Source organism: Plasmodium sp. gorilla clade G2 (genome assembly GCF_900097015.1).
Source record: "Plasmodium sp. gorilla clade G2 genome assembly, chromosome: 12".
NCBI classification, from domain to species: domain Eukaryota; phylum Apicomplexa; class Aconoidasida; order Haemosporida; family Plasmodiidae; genus Plasmodium; species Plasmodium adleri (nom. inval.).
In genome coordinates, this window is record NC_041704.1 from 1,335,318 (window position 1) to 1,348,946 (window position 13,629).

Genomic DNA, 13,629 nt, shown 5'->3' on the forward strand with positions numbered 1-13,629 from the left:
ACAGACAAAAAAAAAAAAAAAAACAAAAAAATAAAATAATAATATAATAAAATAATAAAATAATAAAAATTAATAATATCATCAAGTGATAAAAAAAATAAAAAAACATATCATATTTTAAAATATTTTTGTAAAAAGGATTATTATATATCTTTACAATTAAAATGCAACGGTAAACGAAAAAAAAAAAAAAAAAAAAAATATACACATATATATATATATATATATATATATATATGTTAAAATGATATGATTGCTGCGTGATTATATCATTTATATATCTTTTTAGAATTATATAACTTTACACTTTTACTTTTATTTTTATTTTATTTTATTTTATATACCATTTCTACATTATTTATTTTTTTATTATTATTTTTTTTTTAGGTAGCGTTTATCAAATATGCTATTTTTTTTTTTTTTTATTAAGTTATTTTTCAATGTTTTGTTTTTGTCTATTATATTTTTTTTATATTTATCTTTTAAAAGAGGAAACTGTTTTACTTTTAAGTCTTCTAATGGATCATTAAGTATATCAATAAAAATATTTTTCTTTTTACATTGTTCTTTTTTTTTTATATCTTCTTTTTTGATATTTCTTAATTGTTTTCTTAAATTACTATTGCATGAAAAATCATGTTTCAAGATATTATTTCTTTTGTAATTATTTTTGATAACTTCATTCATATCTTCATCAGTATATGAAGCATTTGAATCATCATCATTTTTTGGGGGGGATATACTATTAAATTCTTCTTTGCTTTCTATTGAATTATTATCTCTTTGTTCAGGATTGTTTTTTTTATGAGTCAATATATTTTTGTTATGTTGTAACAAAGGATATGTTTCATTTTCTACAGATATTTTGTCATTATCATATTTTTTATCATATTTTTTATCACATTTTTTATCATATTTTTTATCATATTTTTTATCATATTTTTGATAATTTTCTTTTTTTTCTTGAAAAAAATGTTCTTCCTTATTATCATTTGTTATATGTTTAGATTGATTATAATTTTGAAAGATGGAACAGTCTGAAAGTGCTTTTTTTTTGTGTTGTATAACATTTTGTTCTAATAATAAAAAAGGATTTATTTTTTTTTTTTTATTTTCTTCAAAATTTATAGAATTAATATTTTTCTTTCCTTTATGAGTTAATATATTTTCATATTTTTCGTTTTTTTGTCTTGCTCCTTGTTTAATATCATATGAACAGTTCTGTGGGATTGTTTCAAAAATAATTTTATTTAAACAGTTTTTACAATAAATACAAAATGAATAACATGTACTGTTAATATAAAAACCTATTTTTCTTCTTTCACTCTTAAACCTTTCTCCTTTATATATATATTTATTACATTTTATACATATTATAGTATAAGGTACTTCAAATTTTATATCATCATAGTCTTTTCTATTCAGTCTTTTCTCTTTCTTTTCTTTTTTTTTCTTATCTTTTTCATCTTCTACACTTCCATAATAAAAGTTATCCGCCCTAGAAGCTTTTAGAGAGAGCATCCAAAAAAAAAAATAAAAAAAAATAAAAAAATAAAAAAATAAAAAATTTTTTAATTATGCGATTAAGCAAAATTATTTTTAAATATCAGAATTTCAACATGGTTTTATATTATAATATATACCAAATAAATAAAATATAAAAAAAAAAATATATATGTATATTATATATATATGTAATATTTCTTTTTCGAAAGAGAAACGAAAAAAAAAAAAAAAAAAAAAAAAATATATATATAATATATGTTATTTATGTATACATTTAAAATATTATTCATATAAAGATATATATATATATATATATATATATATATTTATACGTATAATTTAAAAAAACAAAATATATTATTTATATATGTTTTTCTTTTTTTTGGTATTATATAAAATAATATACCTTTATTATTTTATTTGAAGAAATACATATTATAATAAATTACATATATTTATATGAAAAAAAAAATAGTGATTTTCATAACATTTTTGTTTGGTGTTTTATGTTATATGTTAAATTAAAAATCAAAAAAAGATGTTATATTATTATAATTTAAAATTGAAATATATATTTAATATAATATATTATTTTTATAATTAAACAAAAAAAAAAAAAACACAAAGTTTTAAAAAGTAATAATTTTGTGGATAACTTTTTTTTTTTTTTTTTTTTTACAATTATGAAATATTTAAAAAAAAAAGAAAGAAAAACAAAATGTAGCACATAATGAAATATATTATATATATATATATATATAATTCAAATTAAATTTAAAATAAAATGAAAAAAAAATACAAAACAGAAAAAAAGGTAAAAGGGAAACGGAAAAATATTCTATATAATATAGAACACGGACACAAAAAAAAAAAAAAAAAAAAAAAATTCATAAGACTTACATTTTGATTATGACATTATATATATATATATATATATATATATATATATATATATATATATTTTAATATGTTAACATTTTCCTTTGATCCATATATCTATTTAACCTATGATTATTTAAGAGAATGTTCAAAATATAATCTCTATATAAATTATCTATGTCAATATACTTATTAAAATATTTATATTTATAATAATGTATTGAATAATATACAAGATAGTTACATCTCCACAGAGATCGTGATATTTTTCTTATATATTTAATAAACTGTTTATTTTCTTTCGTATTATTATAAACATAAATAACTATATGAAGTATTTTACTTTTTTTTTTTCTATTTGTATTATAATTATCTTTACATTGTTCATGTGTATTACAATTATTGTTATTTGTATGTGTTGAGTTGTTATCATGATTATTAATATGTATTTTATTTATATACATGTTATTATATGTATTGATATTATTCCTTTGGATATTATTATGATGAATTTGATCAGTTTCATTTATATCTTTTTTTTGATTCATCTCATTAATAAGTTTTGAATATGTTTCGTTAATAAATTTAATTTCTTCATGATCATTAAATTTAAAATAAATGCTGCCCATTCTTTTTCTTCTTCTTCTCATCATTCCTTGAAAATTAAATAAACTTTGTTTAAGATAAGCTTCTAGAAATGTTAATGCACACAATAAATGTGATAAACATATATCTAAAATACAAAAGGTTTTTAGATTTTTATTTTTTATTAAGAGAAGTAACCATAAAAAAGGACTACTCAAACTATAATTAAATAAAGAAAAATGTTCTAAATTTAAATTATTCAATAAACAAATAATATTTTTCCTTCCTTTTTTTTCTTCATTTTCTAAAATATTTTTAAAAAGATACAATATTTCTACACTCACATTCTTTTTATATTTATGATTTTCTATTGGCCAAATGTATCCTCCTCTTTTTAATTTTTTCATTTTCTTTTTATTATTATGAACACAAAAGTTTTGTTCTTCCTTTGCCTGGAAATTATCATTATCGCAATTATTTTTATCACCTATTAATTTACTATCACCTTTTAATTTACTATCACCTATTAATTCACTGTCACCTTTTAATTTACTATCACCTTTTAATTTACTATCACCTTTTAATTCACTGTCACCTTTTAATTTACTATCACCTTTTAATTCACTATCACCTTTTAATTCACTGTCACCTTTTAATTTACTATCACCTTTTAATTCACCGTCCACCATTTTTGTGATATCATCTCCTTTTCTGTTGTTATTATAACTTTCAATATTTTGAGTATATGACCTACTTGATGATCGCTCAATAATATATTTTGTGCTCTCATCATCTGTGTCGTATTTTATATAATTTCCATCGGCATAATATATTGGAGCATTTATATGGTTTACATATATATTATCTAGATATGAAGGAGTTATGAATACCTTGTTGTCATTATTTTTTATATGAAGTTCATAATTATTAATTGCTTCATCTTCAAAAATTTTTTGAAAAGATGAAGCACTATTACATGTATGCTTTAATTGTCTATCCATTAATTTTATAACTTCATACATTCTTTTATTATACTCTAAGAATATATTTTTTTTTTTATTTTTTATATGATACGTTTTATCTTTTTCATCTTCTCCTTCAATTTTTTTTACATTAATATATTTTGTAAAAATTTCTTGTCCATTTCCATATAAAAAGAATGATATGAGCATATTATAAAAATAAAAAAAATAATCATATGAATAAATATTTAAAATATGGAGAGATGGCATGTTTATTGGAATAAACATTTTAATCATATCATAAGTCTGAATACCTGATAAATTTAAAACTTTCAAATTTATAAGATTATTTACATAAGGACTTAAATTTGTTTCTTGTTTATAATTTTTTATTTTTTCAAAACATTTCTTATTACAATTATAAACTATACTTATATGTTCACATAACATATGTAATTTATTTTTATTAGTTATAGGAAAGTTTTTTTTTTTTTTTTCATTTTTTATAAACTTATCGAATAATTTTATTAAATTCTTTTTTTCTTTAGATACTATATTATTATCTTCATCCTTATAATTTTTTTCCTTATTAATATTAAAATTATTAATTTTTTTGGAGTTTATTTTTATATGGTATTCTTTTGTATTCGTATATGTAACCTTATTGAATTTTTCATTATTGTCGTGTAGATCTAAATGTTCTTTTAAATGAATTTTTTCTAGAGAAGAGTCCTTTTCATAATATATCTCATGAGTATTATATGGTTTATTTTCTACTACATTTGTATTCTTATTTGATGTATATGTTTGAGAATCAGTGGAAAATTGTGTATCTATAAAAATTTCACTATCAATAGAATATTGAGTACTAGTGGATATTTGATTATCTAAAGATGATTTAATATCCATTGGTAATTTATTACTTTCAAATAAGTTTATATCTACATCCATTTTTGTTTTATTTAAAAAATGTTCTTCCTCATGTTCACATCTTTTGTTGTTCAGTTGATCTTCTACTTTCTCATCACATTTTTCACATTTTTTTTTTTTTTCCTTTTTAGGTATCTTTCTTTGACTTGAGATATATTTCTGAATTTTTTGTAAATCCTTTTTTGTTACATAATTGAAAGATAGATTATTAAAAAGAACTTCTTTAGAAAAAAATTCAAAAATGATACTATACGTTGAATATATAAATAAAGGACAGTTAACATCGTTTAAACCATTAATATGTAATTCTTTTAATGTATCTGCATGACTAGATAATAAAATACTTAAGTCGTAAAAATTGGCATTTCTTAAAAATTCCCCTTTTAAAATTATTTTTTGTAAAAATCCTTTTCCTTTTGGAACTAGCTGTTTTTTGTTGATGCCATATTGAGCATTCTTCTTAACTAAAAAGGGTACAAAAGGAAATAAATAAAAAAAAAAAATATATATATATAAATATATATATATATATATATATATATATATGTTTACATGTTCACTTATTTTCTTATATATATATATATTCATTTATTTGTTCACTTTTAGAGTTCTATATGTTATATTATCCTTACCATAGTATGAACTGTCATATATATTTTTTTCATCATTCAGAATTGACAAGAGAAAAGCACTGAATTTATCAGACTTTACAAACTTTACAAATTTTATATAATTATTTAAATTCAAACATGTATTCAATTGATATACATTTTCATCTTTTAAATATTCATAAATATTTTTATTCACAAGTTTCAATTTTAAAGTTTCATTTATTGAAAAAAATTTTATTAGGTTCAAAAAAATGTCATCACAAAAATGGAGAAGGCCACTGTCATTTTTACTGCTCATTATTATCACTTGTCATTATTATATACTAAGAAGTATTTACACATCAAGACGAAACAAATAAATAAAAAAAAAAAAAATAAAATAAAATAAATAAATAAATAATTTACATATAAATGAATATATATATATATATATAAACAAAGTTAATAAATTATTTTGTAAAGGGTTATACACACATATTCAAAAGAAATTAAAAAAAAAATAAAAGTGGAACATAATAATATAAAGAAATGTGTACCTTCAAAATGAATACAAATGATCAAAAAAAAAAAAAAAAAAAAAAAATATATATATATATATATATATATATATAATATATTGATTTATATATTTATAAAAATGTAAAATGATGATGATATTAATTTTCCCTCTTTCCAATTTATTATGTGCACAAAAATAAAAAAAAAAATAAATAAAATAAAAATAATTCCCGCTTCCTATTTTATAATTTGAGATAGGGTCCATTGTTTGTTTTTTTCCTTCACATATAAATATATACATATAAATATATATATATATATATATATATATATATATATATATATATATATATTTATTTATTTATATTATATAAGTTTTGTATTTTTCTTTATTCAATTGATATAATATACTATATATAGCATCTTCACATGGGTTTTATTTTCGGGTGATGGTTTTTTATTTTTTTGAAAAAACGTTCATTATATGTATCCCATTCCAAAAAATAAATAAAAATAAAATAAAATAAAAATAATGAAATGAAATTTTAATAATATATAATGTACTTGTAGAATTGTATTTAAATATATATATATATATATATATATATATATTTTTTTTATAACATTTTGATTGCCCCTTTTATTTATTATGATGATATATTATTTTATTCACTTATAATCTCATGTTTTAAAATGTGCGGACTAAAAATAAAGCATGCTGAATATAATAATATGATATTAAGCTTTGCTTATAAAATTAAATTTTTGAGATTTTCAAAAAGATATATTTTTCAGTTAGAAAGAAAAATAAAAGGAAATGATGTAATTGTTCAGAGTAGCAATATATTAAAAAGGAAAGAAAAAGACGATGAGGAAAATAATGTTATGATAAATTTTAAGGACAATATAAATAATTATGATATAGAAAAAGTAATTGATAATAATAAATATCAAGTTGATAATACTTTTTGTGATTATATAATAAAGAGAAAGAAATTTTTAGGTCTCTTTACTTATGATATAAAAAAATATGAACATAATATTTTATATAAAAAAAGTGATGGATCCCTTTTGGCATATTTATATTCCAATAAAATAAAACCATTAATATATGCAGATAGGATAAGTAATGTATTATATGTGAATTGTATAAATTATATAAATATAAATAAAAATAACAATGTATATAATAAAAATTGTAATGATAATATTCATTTCAATCATAAACAGTCTATTATAAAAGAAAAAAAAAATCTGTTTGATATTTTATATAAAAAGTATAGTTTAGTCTTTTTATTTTCTGATATATCACACATTGATGAAATTAATAAATATTTTATTTATTTTAATAAACAAATAAAAATATCCAATATGGATAATCCCCATAATAATTTTGTATATACTCAACAAATATATCCAAATAGTAAATTTATTAAATTAAGAGATAAACAAAAATCAATACATATATTTTATGGTTACTTATCAAATTATAATTTTATTTTATCCAATTATTTTAGTACTAATTTTTATACAAATTTAAAAAATACATATTTTCCAAATGACAACTTTTTTTATATTAATAATAAATTAAATATAAATGATATGAATGCTTTATTATTACAAGAAGGAAGACAGAACTTACCATCCATTTTATTATTTGATGAATGCTGTTATGTTAGGTATCATATTAAAGGTTTATATACAAACGAATCTGCATATTACCTTTTCAACATATTAAAAAATGTATAACAACAAAGAAAAACAGACACATATAAAGCACGTCATAAAAAAAAAAAAAAAAAAAAAAAAAAAAAATTATATATATTATATATATTATATATATTATAAATATTGTACATATATATATATATATATATATATATATATCTTTTATTTTGGGTATATTTTATTATTTTATTTCACTTGGGCAAACAAAAATAATAATCTAAACAAACATCATCATAATCATTTATTAATATATAAATTAAAATATATATATTAATATTTACATATATATATATATATATATATATATTATATTAATGCCATAAATTATATATAATATTACGATATCCCAACAATTGCATGTGTATTTTTTTTTTTTTTTTTTTTTTTTTTTTTTTTTTTTACACTTACCAAATTGGAATATTATAAAAAATATATTATATATATGCATGTATATATAATATATATATATGATAAAAGGGCATTAACTATTTTTGTACTTTTTCATTTCATATTTATTCTTTACATATTATTTTTTTTTTTATCTTTTTTTTTGTAATTAATATGTTAATTTTTTCCTTGTAGGAGGAAATATATTTTTATATGAAAATAATTAAAAAAAAAAAAAAAAAAAAAAAAAAAAAAAAGACAAATAAAACTATAAAATGTTCCCAACTTATTAAAAATAATGCAAATAAAAAATATATATATATATATATATATATATATAATTTAATACATACATAAATATATACATATATATGGTAGTTGCCATTTCATATACAAAATGACAATATGTCTTATGTCAATAAAAGTCTGAGCACCTGTGTGAATTCCCTGGTTCTTCATTTAGAATATGTGAAATGTAAAAACTTGAGTAATTATAAAAAGAAGGGGAAATATTATATGATAATAACTTATGACAATATATTGTTTTATGAAAAAGATTTTTATGAAGTATGTTTCCACATTTTTTTTGATGACATTTTGCAAATATATACTTGTGATGTTTCTAATTATATTCATATAACATTGAAGGACCAAGCAGTAAATATAAAAAAATAAAAATATTCATAAGTATTACATACATATATATATATATATATATATATATTATTATATGTTTATGTTTTATTTTTTGTAAGGTTACAAACAATATAGGCATAAAAGGAATGAACAAAAATGCTCTAATTAAACAATTATCTATTGCATATAGTACATTCTATATGTTTCAACTAAATAAAGTTAAATAAATAAAAAAAAAGACATATATGACTTCATTTTTTTTTTTTTAAACATATTTTTATAATAAATATGTTATATATTATGTTATATTTATTTATTTTATTTTATTTTTTTTTTTGTATAACTTTAAAAGAATATATACGTTCCAATAACAAATGAAACATATGAGGAAAGAAGAATTCGAACTGGACATTTTGAAAAACCCAAAATTGATACATCAATACAGCCATTTATAGGGTTAACAAATAAATATGAAGAATATGTATGCATATATTATATATATGTATTGTATTTTATTATCATAAATTTATTATTATTTTTTAATCTTGTAGTTATAAAAAGGTTGTGTTTGATGATTACTTTTTTTTCATTCGAAAATCATTTCAAAGTAAGAAGGGGGGGGGAGGAAAGAAAGAAAAAAAAAAGAAAAAAACAACCCCAAACATAAACATATAAATAAATATATATATTGTTTACTTTTTCATTTCATTTTATTTTTAGACTTTATATCAATTTCATGTGAAAGCAACTTTTATGTTGACTACAGAGGTAATGTAATAAAAAAATTTTTCATCAAAACCAATAATAAATTTAATAATTCTTCATATATATATATATTAATATTTCATTTAATTTTTTCATTGTAGGGATTGAAATCAGCATAAAAATTGATGATCAAAAAAATATTCTGGAAATAGAACAAGTTATATATATTAAAATATGTTTATATATATATATGTAAATAAATAAATATATATATATATTTAATTTAACGTTTCCATTTTTATAGTCTCCTGATAATAACTTTTTTCAACTATGTAGAAATCATATTAATTTTTTAACAGTAATAAAAATAAGAAGATATGAAAAAAAAAATATATATATCAAAACATAGAAGGATATATAAATATAAATATATATATATATATATATTTTCTTTGTAGAATGATTCAAAATGTCCTTTAATCATAAGAAAAAATGTTTATAATAAAAAAATGAACTTGTCTGATGACCTTGCCAAATGGTCAGGCTATGAGGTAAAATCGAAAAAAAAAAAAATATACGTAATATATATATATATATATATATATATTCATTGGTGTTTTAAAATAATATATATTTTATTCATTCCTTATATAATTACGTTGCTCATAAATTTTTTTTCTCTTTTCATTTATCAGATATATTTTAAAAATGAAACACACACAGTAGTCTGTATAATTTTTAGGAGAACATGTGAGGAAATATATATATATATATATATATATATATATATGTGTATTTTTTATATATATATGTACATTTTTTTTTTTTTTTTTTATTTTGAAAAAAAATTAATTTTTTAGTTATACCACCCTTACTTGATAAAAGGCAAGACATATTTATTACCTTTAAAATATCTCATGAAAATCAACAAGGTTACATATATATAAGCATATAAAAAAAAAAAAAAAAAAAAAAAAAAAGATTCAAGTTATAAGAATCTATAAATTATAAATAAACACATAATTATATTTATTTTTCTTTTTAGAATTTAATGTAAGTGATAAAGATTTATATGATGAAGTGTACATTGTATCAAATTCAATTACACCCAATGAAATACATAATACTTAGTAAGATCAAGAAAATTATATATAGAACTAAACAAAGAAGGAATTACATAACTATACATATTAACAATATGTGTGTATATTTATATGTTTATATATTTATATGTGTATATATTTATATGTGTATATATTTATATGTGTATATATATTTATATATGTGCATTTTTTATAAATTTCTTTATTTTTCCTTTTAGTTATGTCAACCTGATTCAAGCACAAGTAGATGCCCTCATTTATGATTCTAATGTTTATGAATACTTTGAAAATATTATAAAAATAAAGGTTAAATGAAAAATATATATATATATATATATATATATATATTTATATTTATTTATATATATTTATTTATGTTCATTGTGTAGCCCTCCTACTTTGAATATATAAAAATGTTTTTCAAGTCCATGTTAATTATCTTAAAAGAAGGAGAAGTAATGATCGATTCAGGTTACTAAAAACAAAAATAGGAAATAAATATATTAATCATTTTATATGTGCCATATTTTTAATATGTGTTCATATATTTATATATAGATATAATAGAATTTTTGGGAGAAGACACAAAAGTGGAAAGAAATCTTGAATACTTACTGAACGTTATAATGAATAAAATAACAGGTTATCAAAAAGAAAAAAAAAAAAAAAAAAAAAAGAAAAAGAAAAAGAAAAAGAAAAAGAAAAGAAAAAAAAAAACACTTATGAATATATATATATATATATATAAATACCTTTTTTTTTTTTTTTTTTTTTTATGATAGGCTTAAATTTGTTAGATACTCATAAAAGTGAAAAAATAAAAATTAACAAATTTTTGCATCGCCTTTCGGATTACTTGATATATTGCCTTGATTCAGGCTTCATATGTAAAATGAAAAAAAAAAAAAAAAAAAAAAAATATATATATATATATATATATATATATATACATGCCAATAAGAAAAAAAAATATTATATGTACTTATACCTTATTCTTAATATATATATGTTGTTTCTTTTTTTGAAGCGCATAAATATAATGTAACCGATTTTATAAACGGATGTCTATCTATAAACAAAGACAACAAATTGGTACATATTAACAAAAAAAAAAAAATAAATAATAGATCATATTTTATAATATATATTAATATTTAATATTATTTATACTAATTATATTGTTTAATATATATATATATATATTTTTTATTTTAGACTATTGATAGTATAGTTAATTTTTTTCTACATTTACGAGAAAGAGATTACAGCAACAGATACGAATTGAATTGTCTGGAATTTTTAAAAGAAGATGAATCAAATGATATTGAAATAGAAAAATTGCTAGATAGTAAAAAATATTATATCAACGATTTTTTTCTTTTTTATTTACATCAGTGTGGGTATATAAACAAATATTATTATTATAAAGATGATAATAATTATAAGAAAATAATATCATATATTTTAAAATATGGGAAAAATTTTGAAATAAAAAAAAAGATATGTAAAAATTTATTAATATTTTCAAATGATTATAAAAATAAATATATACCTTTAGTAAATTCAATGATATGTTTTTTAAGTTTTAATTATTATGAGAAGAATTTCTGTTTATTTATATTAAGTACATTAATAAATATTACAAATAATAATGATGAATTAAAAAATCGATTAATTGAATTAAATATTAGTACATTATGTAATTTTTTAATATTATTAAATGATATAGATATTACAAATAAAATTATTTTATTATATATTAATTTATGTAAAGAGCAATATATGTGTGAAGATTTTATAAATAAAGGACTTCTTATACATTTTTTAGACATATTATTTCGTTATTATTATATTGATTTATATATAAAAAAACAAATATGTATTAATATATTATGTATTATTGGACATATATTTAATTGTAAAAAATATTATATATTCATATTGAATTATTATAATGGTTTATTACAGCTAGCCATTTATATTTATCAAACAACAGATTTTATTCAATTCGATAAATTAAAATTAATTTTCTTTTTTAAACAAATATCGCAACATAGTTATATCATCAAAGATAAAATTTGTAAACATATCATACCATTAGTTATAAAAGAAATCTATTTATATATTAACAAAGATTTTATTTATTCTTCTCTACATTTAATTAATACATTATCAGATTATAAAAATAATTGTTTGTATCTTCAAAGAGTCAAAATTTTTTATCTATTCAATTTTATCAAGCAACTCAAAATTTTGGATCTTTATCAAAAAGTGGAGCAATTGGAAAACAAACTCAAGAAAAATCTTAACATAATTTAATATAAAAAGTTGGTAAATAAAAAATAAAATAAAATAAATACAAGTGACACAAAAAAAAAAAATATATATATACATATATATATAATATATATATGTATGTATTTAACGTGTTTATTCGAATTTTTTTTCTGCGATTATGATTGACTGCCCCTAGAAAAAACAGAAGAAAGAAAAATATATATACATATAAATTAATACATACATAATATTATATGTATGTATTTATTTATTTATTTATTTACTCTTTTTGTAGTGTCCTTTTTATTATTCCAGTATTCATATGGATAGGCGTCCTTCCCATTTAACCATCGAAGGATTTTCAAGAAATGTTTCACCTAAAAAAAATAAAGCATTATATATATATATATATATATACATACATACATACATTTTTTTTTTTTTTTTTTTTTTTCTTTCTGTAGTTACATCTTTAATGTCACATATATACTTAAAAATATTCCACATCAATATTAGATAAAGAGATACAAATGTAAAAGGCATGAAAAATAAATAAAATATTTCAAACTTAGTAAAATAGTTTAATGCATATATCTCTTTCTCTTTATCTTTATTTTCTATTCTATTCTCTATAATATTTTTTTTCATTATAACTGACTTATTTACATTTTTTATGTATAATGTTTTTAAAGATTTGAATTTTCTAAAAAAAAAAAATGGTTTTCGTTTTAAAAGTTTTCTACAAAAAAAATTTGTCATCTTTTTTTCATATTGTTATATATTTAAATATAAAAATAAATAAATATATTATATATAGAGAAA

General features: G+C 17.7%; 5 protein-coding genes across 5 annotated transcripts; 2 read left to right on the forward strand and 3 right to left on the reverse strand.

Moving 5' to 3' along the window:
• Positions 1 to 372: 372 nt before the first annotated feature.
• PADL01_1233100 (conserved protein, unknown function) lies at positions 373 to 1,521 on the reverse strand (the record flags this gene model as incomplete). The annotated part of the gene is made up of 1 exon (XM_028683297.1): positions 373 to 1,521. One exon carries the CDS (start codon positions 1,519 to 1,521, stop codon positions 373 to 375), a length of 1,149 nt encoding a protein of 382 aa, XP_028539489.1.
• Positions 1,522 to 2,468: 947 nt separating this feature from the next.
• PADL01_1233200 (CG2-related protein, putative) lies at positions 2,469 to 5,771 on the reverse strand (the record flags this gene model as incomplete). The annotated part of the gene is made up of 2 exons (XM_028683298.1): positions 2,469 to 5,326; positions 5,495 to 5,771. The coding sequence occupies 2 exons, from the start codon at positions 5,769 to 5,771 to the stop codon at positions 2,469 to 2,471; spliced, it is 3,135 nt and encodes a 1,044-aa protein (XP_028539490.1).
• An 893-nt stretch (positions 5,772 to 6,664) lies between these two features.
• On the forward strand, positions 6,665 to 7,720 carry PADL01_1233300 (conserved Plasmodium protein, unknown function; the record flags this gene model as incomplete). The annotated part of the gene is made up of 1 exon (XM_028683299.1): positions 6,665 to 7,720. The coding sequence occupies one exon, from the start codon at positions 6,665 to 6,667 to the stop codon at positions 7,718 to 7,720; it is 1,056 nt and encodes a 351-aa protein (XP_028539491.1).
• Positions 7,721 to 8,491: 771 nt separating this feature from the next.
• On the forward strand, positions 8,492 to 12,849 carry PADL01_1233400 (conserved Plasmodium protein, unknown function; the record flags this gene model as incomplete). The annotated part of the gene is made up of 17 exons (XM_028683300.1): positions 8,492 to 8,743; positions 8,842 to 8,940; positions 9,075 to 9,178; positions 9,274 to 9,329; positions 9,443 to 9,490; positions 9,589 to 9,644; positions 9,732 to 9,785; positions 9,886 to 9,978; positions 10,123 to 10,177; positions 10,288 to 10,359; positions 10,473 to 10,557; positions 10,749 to 10,836; positions 10,920 to 11,001; positions 11,089 to 11,172; positions 11,313 to 11,417; positions 11,558 to 11,622; positions 11,746 to 12,849. 17 exons carry the CDS (start codon positions 8,492 to 8,494, stop codon positions 12,847 to 12,849), a joined length of 2,502 nt encoding a protein of 833 aa, XP_028539492.1.
• A 111-nt stretch (positions 12,850 to 12,960) lies between these two features.
• On the reverse strand, positions 12,961 to 13,566 carry PADL01_1233500 (conserved Plasmodium protein, unknown function; the record flags this gene model as incomplete). The annotated part of the gene is made up of 3 exons (XM_028683301.1): positions 12,961 to 12,999; positions 13,092 to 13,184; positions 13,276 to 13,566. The coding sequence occupies 3 exons, from the start codon at positions 13,564 to 13,566 to the stop codon at positions 12,961 to 12,963; spliced, it is 423 nt and encodes a 140-aa protein (XP_028539493.1).
• Positions 13,567 to 13,629: the final 63 nt, after the last annotated feature.